The sequence below is a fragment of the Notamacropus eugenii genome, chromosome 2, assembly GCF_028372415.1.
Source record: "Notamacropus eugenii isolate mMacEug1 chromosome 2, mMacEug1.pri_v2, whole genome shotgun sequence".
In the NCBI taxonomy this organism is placed as follows: domain Eukaryota; kingdom Metazoa; phylum Chordata; class Mammalia; order Diprotodontia; family Macropodidae; genus Notamacropus; species Notamacropus eugenii.
Window position 1 is genome coordinate 419579523 of NC_092873.1, and position 25944 is coordinate 419605466.

Here is a 25944-nt window from a genome sequence, read left to right on the forward strand (position 1 = left end):
TCCAGCTCATGTCTGGAATGCATTCTCTCCTCACTTTTTAGAATCCCTAGCTCCCTTTATAAGCATAATTCAAGGGTCCACCTCCTCTATAAAAATCTTTCACGATGCCCTTAGCTCTTCATTCTATCTCTCTCCTGAAATGAGTTTATATTACCTAACCATGGACATGTTGTATTCCCCCAGAGGAATGTATGCTACCTGAGAAGAGGGGCTCTTCAGTACTTGTCCTTGCCTCCCCAGCATCCAGCCCATCCTGCGTACACAGACGGCATTTAATGTTTGTTAAAGTGAATCTAATAATCTTGTGTCAAGCATTTCTTATATGTTTATGGTATGCCAGACACTATACAAAGAGAGGCAAAAACGGTAGCCTCTCACCTCAAGAAGCCTATATTTAATGAAAGAGATAGCATACAAGTAACTACGTAGACACAAAATATATAGGGGATGAACTGGAAGTAATCTTCAAGGGAAGACACTGCCACTGGGGTGGAGGGGAAATGGAAGAAAATCAGGAAAGGCCTCTTGTTGGACACAGGAAATGAGCTGACAAATATAGAATGCCTCAAGAATGTGCATGTTATACTTGAGCAGAGGTCATGCTGACCTTTACTACATTGTTCCATTTTTAGAGTACTTGTATCAAGTTTGATGGACATGCAGAACAGGATGACCTGGATGAGAAAGGAACTTAAGGTCATTTCAGAAAATGGCTAGTTGGAGGAACTGAGGAAATTTGATCTAAAAAAAGAAAATATTGAGGAGGAAGATGATAGTTTTATTTAATGATTTGAAGGGTTATCATGTAGAAGAGACATTAGTTTGATTCTGCTAGGCCCTAAAGAGGCAGATTTGGGCTTTATGGGAGAAAAAAATGTTCTCTGCAAGCAATACCAAATAGAAATGCTGTCTCGGGACATAGTAGCTCCACCTTATCAGTTAACAAAGTCTGGATGATGACAAAAGATAACAATATTAGAGGGGTTGTACAAAGAGGCACATTAAAGTATTATTGGTGGAACCATGACTCAGTACAACTGTTAGGGAAATAATCTGGAATTATGGTCATAAAGCAGTGAAAACATTCATAACTTTTGACCCAGAGATTCTGCTGCTACTTATATATATATATATATATATATATACACACACCCAAGGAGTTCACTGACCAAAGGGCTCTGTACAATAAAATATTTATAGCAACAGTGTGATAGTAAAGAACTGGAAGCAAAATAGATAGCCATCAATCAGAGAAGGGATAAACAAACTGCATTACATGAATGGGATGGAATATTACTGTGCTGTAGGAAATGATGATATGATAAATACAGAGAAGCATGGAAAGACTTAAAGAAACTGATGCAAAGTGAAGCAGAATAAGAACACAATGGCCACAATGACTACAACGATGTAAATGAATAGAAAAACAACCTTAAAACAATCTAAAATAAGTGTGACAAAATCATACAGAACAAGCTCTGTCCATTCTGAAGAAGAGACATGAGCCCTGGAGAGATGGGGGGAGAGGAGGTCCCATGGGGGAGGAACACTACATAAAATGTCAGTTTTCCCTTCAATGCATTGATTAATTTAGCTTAATTCTTTATTCTATTTTTCTAAAATTTGCTATAAGCATAGTGAGGGGAGGATGCAGGTGGAAATCTAGGTGATATAAAAGCAAAAGACATCAAAAGATAACTATTTTTCAAAAAAAAAAAAAAGAGGGCTAGATGAAACTTCCAGGGTACATTGTAAAGGGGTTCTTGTTCATATATAGATTGGACTTTGATTGTCTCTCAGGTCCCTTCCAACCCTGATACTATTTGATTCTATTCTGAAATCTTAAAGATACCCGAGAAGCTCTAACATTCTACTGATCAATAATAAATGAAGTCTGACCTTCTTTTTAAATGCTCAATTCATTAAAATACATTAGACCTTGAAAATTCTTAGTTATTAAAAATCATATTCTTTAAGCTTTTCATGTAAAATACTGAGAGAAAATATGGTGTGATGGATAGAGTGCTGGCCTAGAATTTCAGAATACCTGGGTTCACATCCTGCTTTGAACACACACTAGCTGTGTGGCAGCTGTGTAAACGTTGGCAACACTTTCCACCCCTTAGTTCTCCAAACAACTCTGTTAAGGCTATCTGTTACAGATAGTTGAAGGTCTACAGTATACCAGTGTGTGGGGGGCAGGGGGAGTTTTCATACCAGGAGTTCCCAATACCAGTAAAATCACAGATCTTGGTCCACCCATACCACTTCTAAAATAGCATTCTTTTTACCAACAAAACTAAAACTGGAGCACATCAACATTTTCCGAAATGCAAAGGTAATTCCTAAATAGGCAAAATCTGAGAGTCAAATTCCTCTGTGAAAACAGAGGCAGAACTTGGCAGAAACAAACAGATCTGGGAAAAGCTTTACTTGAAAACCTTCCTTCAAACCTATTTGGAAACACAATGAAAGGGTAGAAACTCAAGCTCAGCATTAGCTCAATTAAAAAGAAAGAATAGGAAAGTGTCTTCTACTTAAGTACTTGTTAGTTCCAGACAAGTGCAATAACACAACAATAAACCAGTCAAAATGAGTTCTGAAAGTGAGGTGATGCCCTTTTGTGTTGTGTTATCACAGTGGCAGATCAAACTGCTGACTTGACCGCTTTCTGTGAGCGCAGGGCTCCTGCCTCTCCAGCGCTGCTGTCACAGAATAGTCATGGTGCCTGCTCTTGCCTAGAGAAAAGCCTGAAATTGAACTCGAAGCAGTGTCTTTGTGATAGCTTTCCAACAAGTCATGTCCCATTCAGCCTGCTAGTTTATCTCTGTCAGACTCGGGCTCCAGTGGCTTGTGAGAGCTGCCAGGGACAGGTGTACCGACCTGCTTTGTGCTGAGAAGGTAATGGGTCTTTCGGGCTTGGTTCTGCTTTCTCTTCTCTTCCTTCTCTAGGTCAGCCTTCTTTTTTTCTCTACCCTTCATCTCTGCAAACTCCTCCAGGGCTTCCCTGCATCAAAATGATTCTCTGTTATTTATAATCAGTCAAGGACCCTTTATGTGTAAAAATAAGAACACATCTGTACTGTGCTTAAGTTTTTGAAGTGCCTACAACTGACAATTTACTCAATAAAGTTAGGAAATAGACATTTGGAATATAAAGAATATAATGAAAACAGATCTTTCCAGAGATGACTAGATACCAGTGATTTTAAGTGTTCTAAAACAGTTAAGCTACTAAAAATATGAAGCTTTGATTTTATACCTAGGCACCTCAAATCATTATTTCCATATGCAATGTCAATTTCAAAATTGTGCATCTGTCTTTTGTACGCATAATTTATTACAACTTAATCTTGATTAGCATTTATAATAATATCAATAAGAAACAGACATTGTACATTAGCCAGAATACAAGAGATTGACATTTGGTTCAGTGATGTGTACAGAAAGAATAAATGTTACACTAGATGAAGCATTTCAAGACTTTTTCATATGTTCAATAAAATTAAAACAAAGAAAATACTTTACACGTGTCTCTCTAACAAGGATATGGTGGTGTATTTATAGATCAAGCGTAGATCAATAAACATGAAGAGAGTGGTATTTTGACTTAATTCTAAGTGTTTTGAGTTATCTAGAATTGCAAGATCCAGGAAGACAAGGCCAGTGTTATTTCTCCAGCAAACACTGAAATGTTCTCTGCACTTCGTTGGTCCTCCATAAATATTTGTTGAAGTTTAAGTAGCATACCTAAATCAAACTCGCTAAATAAAAAAATGGTTTGGAAAATTACTACTTTTCCCAGGTCATCATATCTTTTCAGAATTTGTTTTATAATATACTTTTAAAGAGATCCACAGAAACATACACACAATAGTAAATGAGCATATTTTAAGTAAATCATCCATGCCTTTGCCTCAAAGGTAGTAGAGGAAAAAAGAATGAAAGGTGGGGGAAAAAAATCATGTAAGAAAAAACCATATACATCTATTTTAATCTGTAAATTTTTTTTTACAGTTTACTGTTAAAGGGTACTAATACCATATTTCATACAAGGTTACTTATGAAACATACTGACGTTTAAAAATCACCATGCTATGCTTTTGCAGCAGTGTAATTTTTTTTCAACATAAGATTAAATTGCAAAATAAATGAATTACTTGGAGTGGCATGGCCCCCATTTTGCCACCCTTCTCTTGAAAATTGCTTATTAATATGAAAAAAGGAGTTGGAAAATAGCTGTTTTTCTTTATGCATAGTGTTGTGGGAGCCTCCAAGCCTGGAGAACTGGACTAGCTGCACATTTAGATTGTGTTGGCAAGCTGGTACAATGACCTTTCTGACCTGCATCTCAAGGCTATTATTAATCGCTAAGTAACCTGGTAAAGTCAAACAAATTTGTTTCCATTGAAAGGATCTCTATCTGTGTCTGAGAATTTGTGCTGTACCAAACAAACCTCATTAACTGTGTCCATTTTTGACAAAGAACTAGGAGTTGGAAGGATTGGTGACCTTTGTTTGTCCTTACAGTACGATATCAGGGCAGTTACATGTGAGAAAATGAGTGTTTTTAAAGAAAAAAACATCTTTTGATGCCTATAAATAATAGGTGAATATGTTATATATTTTAATTTTTGTAAAATATTTTAAATTATTCTTTTGCTTCTCATCATTATACTTGTCTTTTAATTTTATGATCTCTGAAAATAAAAAAATAAATTTACATTATAAATTTAGTTTCCAGAAGTACGGTTTTTAATGCTATCTAGCAATGGCAGAGAATTTTTTGTTACTACAAAGATAAATATCATTATAAATTCCAAAAGAAATATGTGGATTAAAATATATTTTTGCTTATGCAAGTTATTGTAATTGCACTTCATAATATCATAGGATGATAAATGTGGAGTTAGAAGGACCTTTACAGCAAGCTGGTCTAATTCCCTCATTTTACAGTTAAGGTAAGTGAGGCCCAGAAATGTTTAGTTATTTGTCCAAATCATAAATGTGATGAGATTTTAAATTCTTGAAAGTTTCTGTGCAAATATCAATTTTTATAAGTCTGTATATAATTGTGGATGAAGCTAGAACTTAAATTCTTAACCATTAAGTATATAGAAGCCAAGAAAGCCAGAGAATTCATGTTCAGGAGGTAGGAAAGTTACGGAATAGCAGACTATATCTAGGGGATAGTAATGCGTAAAATGAATATGGGTAATGTGTCAACTCACAGGGCACACAGTACAAAAAATGGAATCAGTACTTTAGGATCATAAAATTTGCAAAATACAATATTCAGGTATCAGTGTTCAGGTATCCAGAAATGATTTGTATAGAAAATAGAGGCAGGAAAGGCAGGAACTTTGACTACAGTAATTACAGCCAGTAAGTGCTGGTTGAGGTCTTATTATATTCAGGGTCCTGTTCTATGCCCTTTGAGGGATACAAAGAAGAATGAGGTAGGATCACATTGCTCATGGGGCTAATGGGACTTAGAGACAGCTAGGTGGTACAATGTATAGAGCTCTGGAGTCAAGAAGGCCTGAATTCAAATCTGACCTCAGATGCTGACATAGGTGACCTAGGCAAGTCTTTTAACCTCTGTCTGCCTCAATGTAAAATGGGGATAACAATAAGCACTTACCTTCTTTTGTGAGAATAAAATGAAAGTATATTAGTAAAGCACATCACAAACCTTAAAGACTATAAAATTGCTTATACTTTCAGTAGGGGAGGCTGTGACTCTGACACAAGGTAGAACGCACACTTCTTGAGGGCAGGGACTATTTTCCGGTCTATCTCTGTTTGAGAGGTGGTGGAACCTATCACAGTGCCTTGCCCATAGTAGGTATTTGATATATTTATGTTGGATGAAATGCTTGTTGCAGAAAGTAATCATTCATTCACTGTGGCATGAACAACATAGTGTGATAGGAATTCTGAGGGAGGAGAGAAAGCATTCGGTAAGGAAGCGACATGTGACCGGGGTACACTCACTTACGTCATGGAATAGTCATAATGATTATTTAAGTGTTTTATGACACAGCTATTGAATTATACCATAAAAGAAAATTTCTTTTTGTGGGGTACTCATGCCAGTCAGGAATTAATGCTAAAAAGAATAGGCCATTCATTAGGGCAACATTTTACCTAACACAAGGGAAGCTGGTCAATTGAGGGTGAGGGGGATGAGAGGAGAGGCAAAGTAAGGAAATGGCATGTGAGGTGAAAGATATCACTGCCACTGGAGAGACAAGGATTTAGTCAGATCTCAAAAGGGGAAAATGGACATACGGTCCAGGCCTTGGGTGCGGTGATTTCCAGGCCCTGAAGAGGAAGGTCTGTGATCCAGGCAAGATATATTCTCATGTCCTCACACCCAAGTTAGGTCAAGTTTTCAGTCACTCTTCTAGTTATTAAATTTGAGATAACTGGGATGTCCTCTGCAACAAGGTCTCCAGTGGTGTAGAAAGATAGAGGACTAAGTGTTTCAGAGGGAGGGGAAAGCATCATTTAAGGAGTTTCTGACTGGTTTCCCCCTTGTGACATCACAGGCAGGGGGTGCCAATTGGCAAGGATGAATGGGGCATGGAAGCTTCCATCAAAGAAGATTCCAAATTTTGCTGGGAAGGAATTCCAAAGACAGGGAAAGTCAGCAGTTTTAGGTGGGAAAAGGGACCATTTCCAGAGAATAGAAAAAGGGAGGGGAGGAGGGAGAAGGAAGAGAGAATTTTTCTAGTTTTAACTAAATTTTATGTCAGGAGATCTTGTTGTGAAACTACTATGAAACTGTATGACCTTAGACAAGTCCAAGTTTCTCTGGACCAGTTTCTTCATATGTAAAATAATAGTGTGGGTGAGATGATCCAGAGCTCTTAACCTTGTTTGTGTTATGGACCTCTTTGACAGTCTGGTAAAATCTAGAGATTCTTTCTCAAACTAATACTTTAGCTCTTGTTTTTGGAAGGGGGAAGGCAAGGCAATTGGGGTTAAGTGACTTGCCCAAGGTCACACAGCTATTAAGTGTCAAGTGTCTGAGTCCAAATTTTAACTCTTGACTCCAAGGCCAGTGCTCTATTCACTGTGCCAGCAGCTGCCCCCAGACTAATACTTTAAATGCATAAAATATAATGTATAGGGTTAATTGAGATCTATTAAAGTGGGATATACTTATCAGTATTTTCTAAAGTTCATGGAGCCTAGATTAAGAACGTCTGAGTGACCAGATAACTTTTAAGATTCTTTTCAGGTCTAAAACTGAATGATTTCATAATTCTACAGTATAAGTGTACCAGTTGAAACTGACTGGTGAATCAGACCAGTCAAATGGTTATGTAAAATGGAAACACATTTTTCCTAGAAGTTTGGGGACAGTTTTTTTTTTAATTTAATTTAATTATTATTATTTTTTAATGTTTTACAATCACTGCCATAAAATTAAGATTTTATCTCCCTCACACCTACCCCCTAGTACCCCCCTCCCTCCCCACGACAGCATACAATTCTGTATAGGTTCTACATATATTTTCCTATTGAGTACGTTTTCACTATAGTCATGTTATGTAGTCGAACTAAAATAAATGGAAGAAATCATACAACAAATCAAAACATAATACACAAAAACACACACATACACACAAACATGATCTGCTACATTCTGCAAATGACTTCCATATTTCTTTCTCTGAGTGTGGAAGGCATTTTGCCTTAGAAAACCACCATTGGGATTTTTTTTAATAAGTTCTTGTGTTACTACAAAATTCCAAGTCTACCAGAAAAAACTCTCGCACACTATGGTCATTGCTGTGCACAAAGATCTCCTGGTTCTGCTCCTTTCACTCAGCATCAGATCATATAAGTCCTTCCAGGCCTCTCTGAAGTCTTCTTGTTCATCATTTCTTGTGGCACAATAGTACTCCATTACATTCATATACCATAATTTATTCAGCCATTCCCCAGTTGATGGGCATCCCCTTGACTTCCAGTTTTTGGCAACTACATGGAGTGCTGCTATAAATATTTTTGTACATGTGGGACCCTTTCCCATTTTTATGATCTCTTGGGGATACAGTCCTAGTAGCGATATTGCTGGGTCAAAGGGAAAAAGTTTTCAAAGGATGGTTTTAGCTCTGTAGTTTTGAGTTATAGTCAAATATACTTTTGCTGAAAAAATTCAATTTCACATTTTCTTATGTGCACCTTTGCTTTCTCATGACATAAAGATTTTCTTTTCTTGGTGCTTTATACATATCATCTATCAGATACATATCATCTATCAGAAAAGTGAGAAAAGATTATTTTCCTCCATTGCTATTTTTTTGGGTATCTTCAGTTCAAAATCAACTTTATTCCTCAAACAAATACTGCTAATAAAAAAGGGAAAAAATTATCCAATTTCATAATTATACTTTGGGGTCATCTTTATTCTACTGGCTATAAATATTGATGACATCATTCTATTATTTGTCCAATATCATGTAAATATCAAATACTTCATTCACTATAAAACTAAATTAATAAAATCTCCCCTCAAACAATTCCACTGATAACCTTTGTTAGCTTTTTTTCTAAATCCTCCAAAAATATAGCTTCCCGAAAACGTTAAGGTTTTAATTTTTAACACCACTTTCTTTCAGAAAAAATTTCTGAAAGTGAACTCTAATACAGATGATAACGAGCTATACATGTGATAAAATACTCTGACCATTTAGACCTAATTATTCATCGGATCTGTTGTTTAGTCATTTTAGTTGTGTTCAACTCTTTGTGACCCCATTTGGGTTTTCTTGGTAAAGATACTGGAGTAGTTTGCCATTTCCTTCTCCAGTTAATTTTACAGATGAGAAAACTGAGGAAAATAGGGTTAAATAACTTGTCCAGGCTCACATAGCTAATGTCTGAGGCTAGATTTGAAGTCAGGTCTTCCTGACTCCAAAACTTGTGCTCTATCCACTGTGCCACATAGCTGTCCCATTGATTTTATCTATTAATAGCCAATGTTTTATAAGACAAGATTTATTATGGAAGTAATAAAATAAAAAAAATTCTGGTGTTATTATCTGTGGGAAAAGATACAACAATGCACTATGTGGAACTCTGAATTAGTCCAAATATTCTGGGAGGTAATTTGGAACTGTAATCTGAGCATACCCTTTGACCTAACAATAGTACCACTAGATGGTCACATTGTGTTCCTGCCCCAAAATGAACAACATTTATGTTCAAGAACTCTTAAATCCTCTTATCTGACTATATAATCTACTGACTTTCTGTCCACCCCTCAACTCCTCAGTTCTTTCCTAGGCCATCATCCCTGTACTAGCTACTCACTCCTCTTTTCCTTATCTTGACCTCTTGATGAATGAGTTCAACTCTATATGGAGTCCCTAGCCCACTTATCATATCTCTGATTGTGCTTTGCCAAGTCTCAGGTTGGGATCACTTCCACCACTTGCCCTCCATATATGCTGATAAACCAAAGTGGAGAAAATCCCATAAGCTTCCAGACTGAGTCCACTACAAATTTAGGCTGCACAACCTCACCTGGGCCCTCACTGCTGCTGGGCAATCCTACTATTCCTCCCTTATCAACTCACTACCCTGCTCTTCACAGCAGCTTTCCAAACTTTTGCTTACTCCCTCAAACCTCCCACGCTCTCAGATGAGAACCTTGTTTCACATTTCAGGCCGTTAGTCAAGAGCTTTTTCTTCTCCCTTCTTCATCTCATATCATGAAGAATGCCTTCTGCCATATCTCTTCCTCAGTCCTGTCTCACATGATAAGGTGGCCTTATTCTTCACCAAGGCTAAACACTCTACCTACACAAGTGATTTAATTCCATCCTCTTTCCTCCAACAAGATTGCTCCATTATCCTCACTCTACCATTTCTATTCAATCTTTACCTGTTTATTGGCTCCCTATTGCCTGAAATATGCCTATGTCTCCCCCATCTTCAAATAACCCTAACCCAATCCATCTGTACAATCAGCTATATTTATTCTGCCCTTTGTACCTAAACTCCTTGAGAAGAGCTTCTATAATGGAGGCCTCCATTTGCTATCCTTTCATTCTCTTCTTATGTCCTTACAATATGGTTTCTAACACCTTCATTTAACCAAAACTGCTCTCTCCAAAATTACCAGTCATCTCCTAATTGCCAGATCCAATGGTCTTTCCTTAATCATCACTCTTCTTGACCTCTCTGTAGCCTTTGACCTCTTGGTCATCTTTTTCTTTCTGATATTCTCTTTCCTTTAGGTTTTTGGGACACAACTTTTTCCTGGTTCTCTTCTTACCTATTTGATTAGTCCTTCTCAGTTTTCTTTGCTAGATCCTCAGCGAGGCCATGCCCACTAATCACAGATGTACTGCAGGGTTCTGTCATGGACGCTCTTCTCTTCTCTCTCTAACCTACTTCACTTAAAAGACCTCATGAGCTACCATGTATTTGCTTATCATTTGCATGTTGATGATTCTCAGATCTAACAATATATTGCAGCCCTAACTTCCATGCTGACTTTGCCTCACATCTCCAACTGCCTTCTACTCATTTTAAAATGTGTAGTAGACATCTGAGACTCAGAATATCCTAAATAGTCCTTGTTATCTTCTCCTTAAACTCTACAGACTTCCAAACTTTCCTCTTACCATGGAGAGCACCACCATCCTCTCACTCCCCAGGTTCCCAACTTAGGGGTCATCCCTGATTCTTCATTTTCTTCCACTCTCCCTCTGTCATATACAATCTTTTGCCAAGATACATCAATTTCACTTTTACAACATCTCTCAAATATATTCCATTCTCTCTTCTAATATTGTAAACATTCTGGTGCAAGCCCTCATCTCCTCATATTTGGACTACTGCAACAGTCTGTTGTGATTATCTTCCCACTCCAGTCTATCCACCATTCAGCCACTTCAACAGCCATTCAGATATTTTCCTAAAGCACTAGTCCAACTATGTCATTCTCATACTCAACAAACTACAGTGGCTCCCTATTATCTCCAAGATCAAATACAAAAATCTTCTGTTTGGTGTTCAAAGCCCTTTATAACTTAAGACCCCTTCTGCCTTTCCAGTCTCCTTACACTTTACACCACATACTACCCCCTGCTTTCTATATCATCACTTCTTAAAAAATAGAAAAGGTAGTCAGTGGGAAAGATTGGTAATATAGAATGCAAAATGGTAAAAAACCACTACGACAAAAATTACTAGGAAAACTGGAAAACAGTCTGGATATAAACAAATATTTCACTTTGTATAAAATAAAATAAACTCCAAATAACAGAATACATGACTTAGACACAAATCAAAAAATAACCTTTCAGATCTAAAATGGGGAAAGTTTAAGAATAAATAACAGAAAATATAAAGTGGACAATTTTGTTATGTAAAATTATGGTATGTAGAGCGGAGCCAAGATGGCAGAGTAGAAAGACACACATACACTAGCTCCGAACCCACAGCCCATAAAATATCTGTAAAAAAGAACTACCAACAAATTCTGGAGAAGCAGAAGCCACAGAACAACGGAGGAGATGAGATTTCTGTTCCAGAGAGCCTGAAAACCTCTTGCAAAAGGTCCTTTGCACTGCGGATGTGGAGCCCAGCCCAGCCCTGCCTTGGCCACGTGGCGCCAAGAGGAGCGGATCTGAGCAGGCTTCAGGGACAGAATCTCCAGCAGCCGTGCGGGTCCCTCCACCCACAGGTGACAAGGGTCGGTGAGAGGGTCTCTTTGGCAGGTCGAGAGGGGAGTGGGGTGCCTCCATAACTCAGGCCCCCTCAGGAGGCAGCAGTGGAGGCGGGAGCAGACAGGGGCTCCCCAAGCAGGCAGGAACCCAGATCCATTGTTGAAGGTCTCTGCATAAACCCTCTGAGGGAAATGAGCCTGTGAGGTGGCCCTGCCCCCACCTGGGCACCTGAACTTAATCTCACACTGAATAGCAGCCCTGCCCCTGCCAAAAGCCCTGAGGCTGGGAAGCAGCATTTGAATCTCAGACCCCAAGCACTGGCTGGGAGGATCCGGAGGCAAAGTGGGTGTGAAGAGAATATTCAGAAGTCAAGTCACTGGCTGGGAAAACGCCCAGAAATGGGAAAAGAAATAAGACTATAGAAGGTTACTTTCTTGGTGAACTGGTATTTCCTCCCTTCCTTTCTGATGAGCAAGAACAATGCTTACCCTCAGGGAAAGACACAGAAGTCAAGGCTTCTGTATCCCAGCCCACCCAATGGGCTCAGGCCATGGAAGAGCTCAAAAAGGATTTTGAAAATCAAGTTAGAGAGGTGGAGGAAAAACTGGGAAGAGCAATGAGAGACATGCAAGCAAAGCATGAAAAACAAGTAAACACCCTGCTAAAGGAGACCCAAAAAAATGCTGAAGAAAATAACACCCTGAAAAATAGGCTAACTCAATTGGCAAAAGAGGTTCAAAAAGCCAATGAGGAGAAGAATGCTTTCAAAAGCAGAATTAGCCAAATGGAAAAGGAGATTCAAAAGCTCACTGAAGAAAATAGTTCTTTCAAAATTAGAATGGAACACATGGAGGCTAATGACTTTATGAGAAACCAAGAAATCACAAAACAAAACCAAAAGAATGAAAAAATGGAAGATAATGTGAAATATCTCATTGGAAAAACAACTGACCTGGAAAATAGATCCAGGAGAGACAATTTAAAAATTATGGGGCTACCTGAAAGCCATGATCAAAAAAAGAGCCTAGATATCATCTTTCATGAAATTATCAAGGAAAACTGCCCTGAGATTCTAGAACCAGAGGGCAAAATAAGTCTTCAAGGAATCCACAGAACACCGCCTGAAAAAGATCCAAAAAGAGAAACCCCTAGGAACATTGTGGCCAAATTCCAGAATTCCCAGGTGAAAGAGAAAATACTGCAAGCAGCTAGAAAGAAACAATTCAAGTATTGTGGAAATACAATCAGGATAACACAAGATCTAGCACCCTCTACATTAAGGGATTGAAGGGAATGGAATAGGATATTCCAGAAGTCAAAGGAACTAGGACTAAAACCAAGAATCACCTACCCAGCAAAACTGAGTATAATACTTCAGGGGAAAAATTGGTCTTTCAATGAAATAGAGGACTTTCAAGCATTTTTGATGAAAAGACCAGAGCTGAAAAGAAAATTTGACTTTCAAACACAAGAATGAAGAGAAGCATGAAAAGGTAAACAGCAAAGAGAAGTCATAAGGGACTTACTAAAGTTGAACTGTTTACATTCCTACATGGAAAGACAATATTTGTAACTCTTGAAACTTTTCAGTATCTGGGCACTGGGTGAGATTACACACACACACATAGAGACAGAGTGCACAGAGTGAATTGAAGAGGATGGGATCATATCTTAAAAAAATGAAATCAAGCAGTGAGAGAGAAATATATTGGGAGGAGAAAGGGAGAAATGGAATGGGGCAAATTATCTCTTATAAAAGAGGCAAGCAAAAGACTTACTAGTGGAGGGAAAAAGAGGGGACGGGAGAGAAAAACATGAAGTTTACTCTCATCACATTCCACTAAAGGAACAAAATGTACACTCATTTTGGTATGAAAACCTATCTTACAATACAGGAAAGTGGGGGATAAGGGGACAAGCAGGGTGGGGGGTGATGGAAGGGAGGGCATGGGGAGGAGGGAACAATTTGAGGTCAACACTCATGGGGAGGGACAGGATCAAAAGAGAGAATAGAAGTAATGGGGGGGCAGGATAGGATGGAGGGAAATATAGTTAGTCTTATACAACACGACCATTATGGAAGTCATTTGCAAAAGTACACAGATTTGGCCTATATTGAATTGCTTGCCTTCCAAAGGGAAGGGGTGGGGAGGGAGGGAGGAAAAGAAGTTGGAACTCAAAGTTTTAGAAACAACTGTTGAGTATTGTTCTTGCCACTAGGAAATAAGAAATACAGGTAAAGGGGTATAGAAAGTTATTTGGCCCTACAGGACAAAAGAGAAGATGGAGACAAGGGCAGAGAGGGATGATAGAAGAGAGAGCAGATTGGTGATAAGGGCAATTAGAATGCTCGGTGTTTTGGGGTGGGGGGAGGGGACAAAAGGGGAGAAAATGTGGAACCCAAAATTTTGTGAAAATGAATGTTAAAAGTTAAATAAATACATAAATAAATAAATTTTTAAAAAAATTATGGTATGTAAAAAGCTTTTGCACTAACAAATATAATGCAGCTAAAAGTAGAGGGAAAAATAAGTGATGGGGAAAATCTTTGCAAGAAATTTATTTCTCCATTAAAAGTTTCATATCTAAGAATTGGACATGATTCCTGTTTTTAAGATTCAAGTTTTCAAAGGAAAAATTCTAAGCTATCAATAACTGTACAAAAATTTTTTCCATATCACTAATAATTAGGAAAATGAAAATTTTAAAACTCTGAAGTTCTACCTCACAACCATCAGATTAGCAAAGATGACAAAAGAAGAAAATGATAAATGTTGGAGGAGCTAGGGAAAAACAAGTACACTGATTCATTGCTGGTGGAAATGTGAATCGGTCTAGCCTTTCTGGAAAGCAACTGGGAAGTATGACAAAATACAATAAAATTGCTCATGCTACTTGATTCAACTACACTACTAGACAAACCTCCTCCCCCCCAAGATATCAAAGAAAGACGAAAAGAATTCATACATACAAAAATATTTATAACAGTTCTTTTCATCCAGACAAAACCTGAAAACTAAGAATGCTGCCCCTCTATTGGGGAATTGGCTACACAAACTGTATCCTATTAATATAATGGAATTGCCATAAGAATTTCTGAGGAAACCAGAAAAACCTCTGTGATATAAGACAGAGTTTAAGTGACCAGAATTGGAACAATTATCACAATGACAATAATATTACAGAGAGGGAGAAAAAAACTTAGAAATTTAGAACTCTAATTACTGCAAAGGTAAATTATGAGTCCAAATAGGTAAAGATGAATCATGCCACATACCTCCTGCCAGAGAGGTCATGGACTTAAAATCTGGAATGAGATTTGTATATTTAGACATGATCAACCTGGGAATGTGTTTTTTTTTTGGACTACAAGTATTTTGTTGTTATCATCATTGTCATCATAATCATCATTATCACACTGGAGTCAATGTGTGAAAGAGATTAAATGCCTGCAAGTTTTTTTCAAAGGAATTTCCCTAGAGTTACTCTGGATTTCATGAACAGTCAAAGAATAAAAGATGTGTGGCCCTATTCTCTGGGCTCAGCCTCTCTACCTCAAGATAAAGCAGGCCTATATAAATTCAGAGTGGAATCCCTTTGTGGAAAGAGACCCCTGGACCATGAGTTGCAAGTTAAGTGTGTGAGAAAACTTCCCTTGGAATACATACAAAAGAAACATAGATTACTTTTTTTTAAATATTGATAATTTAACTAGGATTAAGGGGACATTTTAGGGGCTCATGAGCTGTGACAAGTTTAAGTGATCATGTGTTTCCTCCCTTTTTGAGAGGGCCATCTGTCCTTGTAACTCAGAATTCTGAGTTTGTTCTTAAAACAACAACAACAAAAACCCAACTTGTATGCTTATCCTAGTGTGGCGTCTGGGTATTCATTTGGGTTATTTTGTGTTTTGCATAGATTCATTTTTGAAATTTATAGATTGCCCAACGGACCTCTACAGGGATCCTTTGGAAGCATTTTTATCTAAGAAATTTTGTTTACCTGAGAGTGAGAGGATATCTTCCAGGTTATTCCAGGCTCTGAGTTCTTGTTGGAAATACCTCATATCGCTTGAGAGTCAATTTGAGACTAGATTTTTCTTCTAGGGTGTTTTTTATTTTCTTTTCTTTGTTCAATGGAAAAACTATTTTTAGTTCTTATGGAACTCGGTAAAATTTTGTATTCTTGTCAGATTTGTATAACTATGTATTGGGATCTGAGTATAAACTCAAAACTGGCTATTTATGCTAGGTTTAGGTCCTCACAAAAAAATGATAATTTGGGAACCAAGGACAGTCTGCATGGACTTTGTTGGAATATTTTAATGGAAGGTATTGGGGAAGACAATCCAGAAAGGACAATGCTTGGGCCTCTATAGGTCTGTGGAGAGCTATACAGGATGGGAAAATTAACCAATATGTTCAATAGCATGCCAGTTTGCTTTGCTGACACAGCAAATATTTAACTGGGATGATGTGGAGAGAAGGTAGCAGGAGTGAATAGAACTCTGATCAACCTGATGAATCCTCCCAATCAATTAAATGATATTAAAGGGGATGTACTTTTGTCAGAAGGGGCCACATGTCATGGTATCAGACATGCATTCTGACCCCTTATTGAAAAACGTGTGCCCTACCTCCTGGATGATAACTCTTGAGATTAGTTCCTAGTGATTTGATTTCATCCCTGAAGAATGCTTAGACTATGGCCCAGGAGGACAGATTCCTTTTAGAAGTTCTCATTCAATCCCTTCACTAACAAGTATTGACAAGCTATGACCCCTATGCTAACTATGATCAGCAGACCAAACTGGGCCCACCACATGCTTTTGTACAGCCCACTAGCTAAGAATGGGATAAAAAAAAAAAAAAACAAAAAAACTACCATTCTTAGCTCATGGGCCATTCAAAAACAGGAGCTGGGCCAAATTTGGCTCACAGGCTATAATTGGAAGGCTGCAACTTGCCTGGTCTATAAAAATGAATGGTGGAAATAGCTATGTCCCTCAGTACACTCTGCTTCTGCTCTCACCCTTGTCCTTGGATTTCCAAATTGGAATAAAGCAAGGAGGGAGAAGGGGGAATCATTACTTTCATCCAGGACCAACAGCAATGAGAACAGGAGCACAAGGCAGTGGAAGACCTGTGCTTATGCAGGCACGCGTGTAACTAGAATCACTAGGCCTCTTTGGTCTGGTTGCCTCCTCTTTAGGTGTCTTTTCTCTTTTTCTTCTTTTTGGGGAACGGGCAGTGAGTGGTAAGTTAGGGATATAAGTGTTTCAAGCCTCGGGGATTACTTTGTGCATAATGAGTTTCAGACTGGGGTACCAGCTACATAGAGGGAGACCTCCTTAAAGTGTGCTTCTTAGAGAAGAGAAGCGCCACCAGAAAGACTGTCCTCCAAGACGGCAGCCTTGTCCAAGCTGAGATCTGAATTGCTGGTACTTGCGTAGACAGCACAGGTCTGGAACAGGGATACCTTTTCAGCCAATGCTCAAAATATCCTTACCTCCAGTGACAATGTAATAAATGTACTGGGTTAATGTGAGTGCATCTTGTTTCCTACGTTGTTTTCATGTGTTTCAGTTTTTGAGTTCTTTGGGTGGTACCTGATTAAAATGCTGCTCGGAAATCTAGAAGACCTGAGTTTAAATCCTTCCTCAGACACTTATTAGCTGACTCTGAGCAAGTCATTTAAGCTTTATCCAATCCAGATTTCTTACTTGGAAAATGGGGATAATAATAGCACCTCCCTCCCTGGGTCATTGTGAAGATAAATCCAAATATTATTTGTTCATAGCTTTGCAAAACTTAAAGTACTCTCTAAATGCTATACGAGTTTTATGGTGGAAGAAATAAAACTGCCCCATACCTGATACTCATAATACTCCCTGAATAACTTCATGGAAGGAGACCACATTACATGTACATATCTGTATTTTGTTTTAGAAATTTTCCGGAAAAAAATCAGGTAGGTATATTAATGAGTCAAAAAGAACTTGAAAACTTTGGAATCAGGTTCCCAGAATTGATCACCCAGTCTGAATAAGCATATTCATTTCTAAGGGGGTAGAGGCTGTGCCATTGGGTGCCTCTTTAACTCATTCTCATCTAAAATCTGAAGGATTTTTACAAAGTTTTACAAATGAGATTTTCATAAACATGAAAAGATTAAAGCTAAACAATGAATTACTAGAATAGCCAAGAACCTGAAATGGAGCTGCTCATTCCTTAGATGAGTGATCTAACCATGAGAATCTATTCCTTGGGACCTCAAAAAAGTTCTTTTTAACTAAGAGAAGAATTGAATCACACTGTCAGATGGTCACTGGATTAACTTTTTACTCCCAGGAAAATCTGACTGCTATTGATGAGAATATTACTAAGAATATGTAATTATATGGTTCCTGGAGGGTACTTATAATTGAATTATAGGGTGCCTTGTGAGCATTCTAGGCAGTGAGAGGATACTTTACAGATCTGTCACAGTCCAGAATGTGAACAAGACACCTCATAATTCACATATAAGTACACTTAAAGAAACAATATGATTACATTAAAACATTCTTCTTTTAAAAGAAAATGAGACAGGTTTCTAGAAAGAGGTTTAAACATTTTATGAAATTTCATATTTTACTTAACTCCATCCTACCTAGGCTGTTAACACTTTAGAAATAAAGAGAAAATTTGAGAAGAGAAAGTAAAAGAAAATACTTGGCGGATAGCAAGCAGGAAACTGACCAAATCAGGGTTGTACAAGTATCTAGTCCATCATGGGCACTTGGTGAGATTCACAGACTATAACATAATTCATACTTTTTTTGCTAGTTAAAAAACAGCAACAAACAATAACAGAATCTTGACCAAACTCAAGCACATATATGTGCAACAAAACATACATGAATTTTATTTTTTACTTCAAATTTTAAGGTATCTGTTTTCTCAGGTGTGGAAGAAAGTTCCCTATTGTGTCATCCTGATATATTCTCTCATGCCACAAGTTTTTCACCCAGATAAGAGCCTGCAGCTTCAGGTCTGCTACTCAGAAGTCCATGATGGCAAAACTACGCAAGTTCTTACAGTTCTCCAACAATGTGCCAAACTTGGTCCATTTCACAGCCTGACTCCAGTATCATTCCAAACTAATTTCCTATTGCTCTCTTTCACATACTTTATGTTCTAGGTAAACTGGCCTACTCACAATTGTATAAACCCGACATTCCATCTCCCACTGATGTGCCTTTGAATGGGCTGTTCTCCATATCTGGGATGCACTCCTTTCCTCACTATTCCTTTTAGAATACTAAGCATCCTTCCAGGTTAAGTTCAGATACCACTTTACTAGCATTTTTTGAATCACCTATTAATCAGTGCTACCTCCTTATTTTATGTGGTATTTACTAATCTGCATACTTTCTGTATCTCCCAGCAGAATATAAGATTCTTGAAGACAGCAAGTGGGTTTTTTTCTTTTGTCTTTGCATCCCCAGCACTTAGGTGGTTTTAAAAGAACTGGATCTACTACTTTTAAGGCACTGAATTCTATTTCAGGATAGCTAGAATTATCAGGAAGTTTTCCCTTACATTAAGTCCAAATCTGCTTATTGGAAACTTGTAACCATTGCTTCCAGTTTGTCCACAACATATTAAGTTCCTATGACTACAGTATTCTCTTGAAATATGCTCTACTTACTGCATGAAAAAAAGTAATAAAAATAGACTGGCAAGTACTATTCTTTTTATGTTTAATTATATTTTCATTTATTTCATTAAATATTTCCCAATTACATTAAAAAATTTTTAATATTTATTTTTTAAAAATTTGAGTTTCAAATTCTCTGCCTCCCTCCTACTGAGAAGGCCAGATTCATGTAAAGTCATACAAAACATATTTCCATATTAGCCATGCTGCAAAAAAAATACAAAAAAGCAAGAAAAACAAAGAAAATGAAAAAATATGCTTCAGTCAATATTCAGAATTCATCAATTCTCTCTCTCTGAAGGTGAATAGCATTTTTCATCATGAGTCCCTCAGGAATATCTTGGATCATCGTCTTGATTAGGGTAACTATGTATTACAATGCTGATCATCCATATGATATTGCTATTACTGTATACAATGTTCTCCTAGTAGTTCTCAATTCACTTAGCACCAGTTCATATAAGTCTTTCAAGGTTTTTCGAAAATCATCCTGAGTGTCATTTTTTTATAGCACCATGGTATTCCATCCCAAGCATGTACTATAGTACTTCCAAGTTGCTTTATCCAGGCAGAGGGGTGGTCCCTGTTCCTCTGGTCTGTGATCTTGTCTTACCCAGGAAGGGTCCCTGCACCTTTGGTACAGGAAGTGATACTACTCTGTAGGGCCCCTGTTCCATCATGACCTAAAGTGCTCCTTGAACTGTGATTTAGAAGTGAGTATAGGCAATGAAACTGACAAATAGCATCCAGTCCTGCACACAGTGTGAGCATATAGGTCTCTTTCTGACCAATTGCCTGATTCTCTTACCATATTTGACTTGAAAGCTACCAAAGGTGCTGCTGTTGTCACTACCACCAAGACCCACCGCTAATATTGCATCCATATGGGCTCCAGGACAGCTGAACTATCACTATGACTACAGTATGACAGGGTCAGAGATCTTTTCTTATCTCTTATCTCTGAGTAGAACAATGTTTTACTTTACCTTTCATGGGCTCTGCCATTCCAGAATTTGATTTGAGGCATTATTTTAAAGTTGTTTGGAGGGAATCATTGGGAGAACTTGGATGAGTGCTTCCTCTACTGAACCATCTTGGCTCTACCCTCAGAAGTCACAAGTGCTATTCTTGTGGAAGTCACACTATATATTTGTGACTGCAACTTCCTTTTCTAAACCCTCAAAATCTACCCCTTTAATGATAGGTTCTAGAAATAAACACTTATTAAAAGCTATGCAAATCATTGGGCAAACGAGAAAAAGCAAAAACAGCAACAGCCTTCAAGAACCTTACATTCCAATCAAAGTCTAACTTAGTGACCTATAGACTTTAGACTCTGCTCTTTTCTGATTTTACAAATCTAGGGTATGTCTGCTTTTCTCAAATTTCTCCATCCTTTTGCACCTCTTTCCTGCTACACATATATCAAAGATCACTGACCTTGGCTCAGCAATCACTTCTTTTTCAGGGTCCTGGAATAGAGTTTGTCTGAGACTGGTGATTTGAACTCTGAGCCTGGTGACAGGAAACTAAGTGCTGCTGCTTTTCCAGCTTATTCTCTTTACTGTGAGTATCAACTCCAGATTAGCTATTTTTGCTGAGTTCTTTCCAGTCTGAAAATCATTCAAGTTCAAAGAAGTAAAATAAGTTCAAAAGAAGTAAAAATAAGAGTTCAGTAATTAACTGTTCTATTTTCTCTCTGTATATCTTTATCTCTGTGTCTCTTTGGGTATGTCTCTCTATTCTCTGTGTCTCTTTCTCTTGCAGTTGTACTACTTCTTTAGTCCTTCACTTTCCCCCACTATATATTCTTTTTCTTTTTCATACTTTTTGTTTTTCTCTTTCTTTTTACTTTTTCTCATTTCAGCTCAGAATAAGCTTGAATGCACCCAGCACTTTTCTTATAGGACCATATCATGTTTGTGCCCTCATCCTCCAATCTCAACTTTTCTTTCTGTCTTCTCTATGTGCCTTTTAAAAATGTAGTTTGGTCCATAAGCTCCCTTTACATCCAGAAAACTCTCTTCACAAACTCAGAAAATTCAGATTTAAATGCTTTTTTAAAAAATTGCAATAATTGAAAAACACAAGGTCCCACGGCAGAGAGACTGCAGATATGACTTTGTCCAACAACCTGAATTAACAACGAATGAAGCACAAAGCAGAAATTGCTCATGAGTCGCATATGAATGATATCCTTCTGCAGAATGTAAACAGGAAATAGATTCTCTAGTTATGGCAAGGGCTTCCAAATACTCCTATTCACAGTTGACATTATATTAATTATTTTAAGCTCAGGATGTTATACTTTTGTAGTGTAGTATAATTCTTCTTAAACACAAAGTAGAAGAAAATTTAATATTACCATGATCATGCAACTGGATGGATATAGTCAACTAAGCCTGCATTTGTCTATCTGTATTTCTACCTTTTTTTTTCTGTTAGACATTGCAAGATAATGGCCTGGACCTAAAGGTGAGTAGGAAAAAATTAGGCTGTATATCACCTGGGAAAGGACTACACAATGTTTTCTCAGAAAGAAGTTGTCTGCTGTGGCTGCGAAAGGCCATCATTCCTTGAACATTATTACTTTGTTCCACTATTAAGTTGAGAATAATAGAACTCCACTATACCAGAGAAGGAAAACTTGCAGATGACTTAAAAGATAATGGAAAAATGAATGGTGAGTTACAAAGACTGCAATAAATTACCAAAAATTACTTGGACATAACAAATGGTATATAATCAAGGGAGATGGGGAAGGAATTGTTAGAGATGTAAAAGGAAAAGCAAGAGATTATGAGTGAATGGAACACTAAGCCATTCCATCAGTCCTACAGATGAACATTCTTAAAAATATGTTACCTCCCCCAGTTGGAATGTAGATCCTTAAAAGCAGGGAGTTACTCATTTTTCTCTTCATATTACCAGTGCTTAGCAAAGTATTTGGTGAATAATAAGTACTTAAACTTATTAAGCCCAGAGTTTCTTCTCTAGGCTACCAATATGATTTTTCTCAGTTCATGGCTCACAGTAAGGACATAATAAATGTTTGCTAACTGACTTGTTCTCTTTCAAGAAGTATCCATTTTTGGTTTCTGTGCTAATACTCTCTCCTAGTTTTTTTCCTGCCTTTCCCCCCAATTCCTCTGTATCTCTCACTGACTCCTCAGCCTGAAACAGGATCATATAATAGAAAGGAAGATGAGGTTTGGAGTCAGGAAAACTGGGTTGAAATTATGCCTCTCTGAATTAGTACCGTAACTATGTGATTTTAGGAAAGTCATGTAATGCCTAAGCTGCAAATGGGAAAAACTTAACTAGATAATTTCTAAGGACCTTTCCATTACTAAATTCTCTGATCCTCTCACTCTTCTTTGTTTTCCTCTCCCTCAGAAATCTCATCATCAACCATGATTTTAATGATCACCTTTATAGGAATGATTCTCAAAATTCTATCCCTTGCCCCTTCTATTCAGATCTCTAGGCCTATATCTGGAATGATCTTTTGTTTTTTCACTTGAATATCCTATCAGCACATGAAATCTCACAATCAACAAACATCTAATACTCACTTACTATGTGTCAGGCACCATGGTAAGTATTGGGAATACAAACAGAAAGAAAAACAGTTCTTGCTCTCAAGGATCTTGCATTCTATGGGGCAGATGGGATGTTAGGAGAGAACATGTACCTCTGGTGTGAAGGCTTACTGTGCCCTTTTCAGGGCTTCTCATCCAACTATGGTGTCCAACCAGTGACCCAACTCTCATCCATGGCTCCAAGAAGCTATAGCATGTGCAACAGCCACATGTAAAACCATCTTGGCAAATGGGCTAAACAAGATTTAGGACAATCAACAGACCTCAAACCCATCAGTGAGCTACAGAGATGTCTACATCACACATGTGAAGATTTCCCCCAGCAGAATGGGTGGATGAGAACAATTTGTTTCAATGGCCATGAAGGCAACTGAAGTTGACACTATAGAGCATGGTCAAACACAAAAGATGCCAAGGCCATCCACTGCATCCCAGGCCATCAACAATCCTGACTTTTGTCTTGCCACTGGATTTCAATGACTAGAAGAGAGAGTAAGGCTGATGACTTTGTGCATCTCTACCTCACTTAAATCCAATTCATGCTGAAGTCAAAACATCACCCCATGAAGTTATTGGTCCTCTTCCAAAATGAAGAATAACACCAACAAACCCCACAGAAGGAGTATGGTAGAGAAAGTCTGAAGTATAGCCTAGAGAGGAATAAGAACATGGCTGGCCTGGTAACTGTCTTTAGGCTCTAGAAGGAGTCAATGAATCAGAGAATGCGGACACAGGGCAGATGTTACTTCCAAGAGTGAATTTCAGGAATGGAGTGAGGTTTCAGAATGAAAAGCTGGGACATGGTGGAAGTGGGGCAGAATGCAACCAGTATACATGGTTTTACCTAACGAGTTTACCAGATTCCCTGCTTATTACTGTGTTCTTCAGTCTCTACTTTTTGATGCTTTTCTAGTATGCATTTCTTCAGAAACTTAGCTCCAATAGGAACCTTTGCTCCAGTGAGAGGGTTTTTGAATTGTTCAGCATAACATCCTTTTATAGCAGCAAGGTGTATTATAATCATTCAAATTTACCTGTGCCATATATTTCTAATTGGCCTTCTTATCACCTATCACTTGCACCAGCTTCTTACCTAGTCTTCTTGCTTTCAATCTCCTCCCTCAAATACATTCTTCTCATTCTGCCAACCTCATCTTACAAAAACACTACTTTAAGCTTCTGCTCAAAAACTATATTGTCTACCTAGTAAAATATATAAGCTCCTTATCTGGGAAATCAAAGACCTCCACAGACTGACTCATATCTTCTTTTCAAGCTTTGTTTCATACTATGATTCATCATTTCTCATTATCTTCTTCCATTTTTTTCCACTTGATACTTTTGCTCCTGTCATCCTTCACATGCAGAATGACTGCCTATCCCTTCCTTCATGCTGTAGCTCAGGTGTCATCTCCCAGAAAATCTTTATTGTTACCATCAGGTGAAAGTGTCTTTTCCCATAAAATTCCTTACGACAAGTTATATTTTTCTCATCTTTGTACTTTTTTCATTCTTTCCTGTAATATCTATATGCATACTACAATATAATACATGTAATGTATCTATATATTACAATATAATGTATGTGTGATATCTCTATACACCTGATCTCCCACCTCTATTCTATTGAAAGTTTCTTAAGAGCAAAGACATTACCTTATGTTATCATTGTGCCTCTGGTGCCTACTAGGACTGTGCTTCAACATTCCAGTATTGGAACAATTTGGACCACAGCACTTTTTAGATTAGTCACTTCATGTCATCATCAATGTGTTCTTGGAATTGCAAAGAGATTTTTAGATTCAAAACAGTAGATCAATAATTATACTCACTGAATAGCATAGGTAGCTATAGATGATGGCAAAAAGGTCTTTGAATTATATTAATTGATTATGTACCATTGATTGACACTTGTATGAGCAAATTGTAGATTATCCAAAATAAGGAGATATAAAAGAAAAGTGGTTAAAATAAAGAATGTCATCAAGGAAATTTATGAGTCAAAAATGATGAGCCACCTTCATGGTAAGAATAAGAACATGTGAGATAGAAAGCCAAAGGTTATCATATATACTATTACAGATTGTGCTGAAACCAGCTTGACTGTGAGCATTTACACATTACAAATGACCAAAAGATACAAATAAGGACTTGATTTAGTGCTTTGTTGATTATCTCACTTAAGCGATGGGGAAAATGCTAATAATGAAGATTAAACCTAAAAGTTATATATGTGTGTGTATAAAATCCATTTTTTTCAGAAAGCTGGCTGTTAAACATTTATCAGAATACTATTGCCAATGGATTACATGGGCACTCTGTGACCGTGTGAGTGGAAAATTGGGGACAAATAAGGTGGAGATATTATGGAGACAAAATTATGGAGAATTTGATATGGGGTATGAGGAAGAGAGAAGTGCCTAGTATGATTAAGGCATTTAATGGATGTTACAAACCTGGATGACTAAATTATTAGGACCTATTACAGAATTAAAGAGGTTGTTGGAAGAGAACAGGTTTAGAGAAGATGATGGGTTTTATTGGGCTTAGTAGTCTAACAGAATACCCAAGTGACAATGTCTAGTAGGTATTTGGTGATGAGAGATTAGAGCTCTGACTGGAGAATAGATGTAGATGTAGAAAATCTCTAAGAAAAGATGAGATCATCAAGGGAAATATTATAAAAGGAGAAAAGAAGACAAAGTGCTAAGCCTCTGGGGGACACTCATGTGTAGAGGGCTGAAGGTGAATGATGACTCAGCAAAGGAATCTGAGGAACAATCAGATAGGAAGAAGAAGATAAAGGAGAAAAGAGTATCATGAAATCCATGAGAGGTGACAATATCCAAGAGGAAAGTTTGATGAATCATATCAAAAATTGAAAAGAGGTTAAGGAGGATGCAGACTGAAAAAATGTCATGGAATTTAGCAATTAAGTGATATAA

The 25944-nt window shown here is 37.6% G+C and overlaps 1 protein-coding gene and 1 non-coding gene across 3 annotated transcripts in view; both read right to left on the reverse strand.

The window, feature by feature from the left end:
- The window catches only part of SPATA17 (spermatogenesis associated 17), a 270751-nt gene that overhangs the window by 119912 nt on the left and 124895 nt on the right, over positions 1-25944 (reverse strand). For both annotated transcript variants that reach the window (XR_011975479.1, XM_072647825.1), the window contains exon 6: positions 2884-3007. Coding sequence is in view for 1 of the 2 variants with exons in the window: in XM_072647825.1 (XP_072503926.1) it covers positions 2884-3007 (124 nt within the window). In the remaining variant the exon portion in view is untranslated. The remainder of the gene's footprint in view (positions 1-2883; positions 3008-25944) is intronic.
- LOC140530586 (U6 spliceosomal RNA) lies at positions 550-652 on the reverse strand. Its single transcript, XR_011976016.1, has one exon. It is a non-coding gene; the product is annotated as a U6 spliceosomal RNA (small nuclear RNA).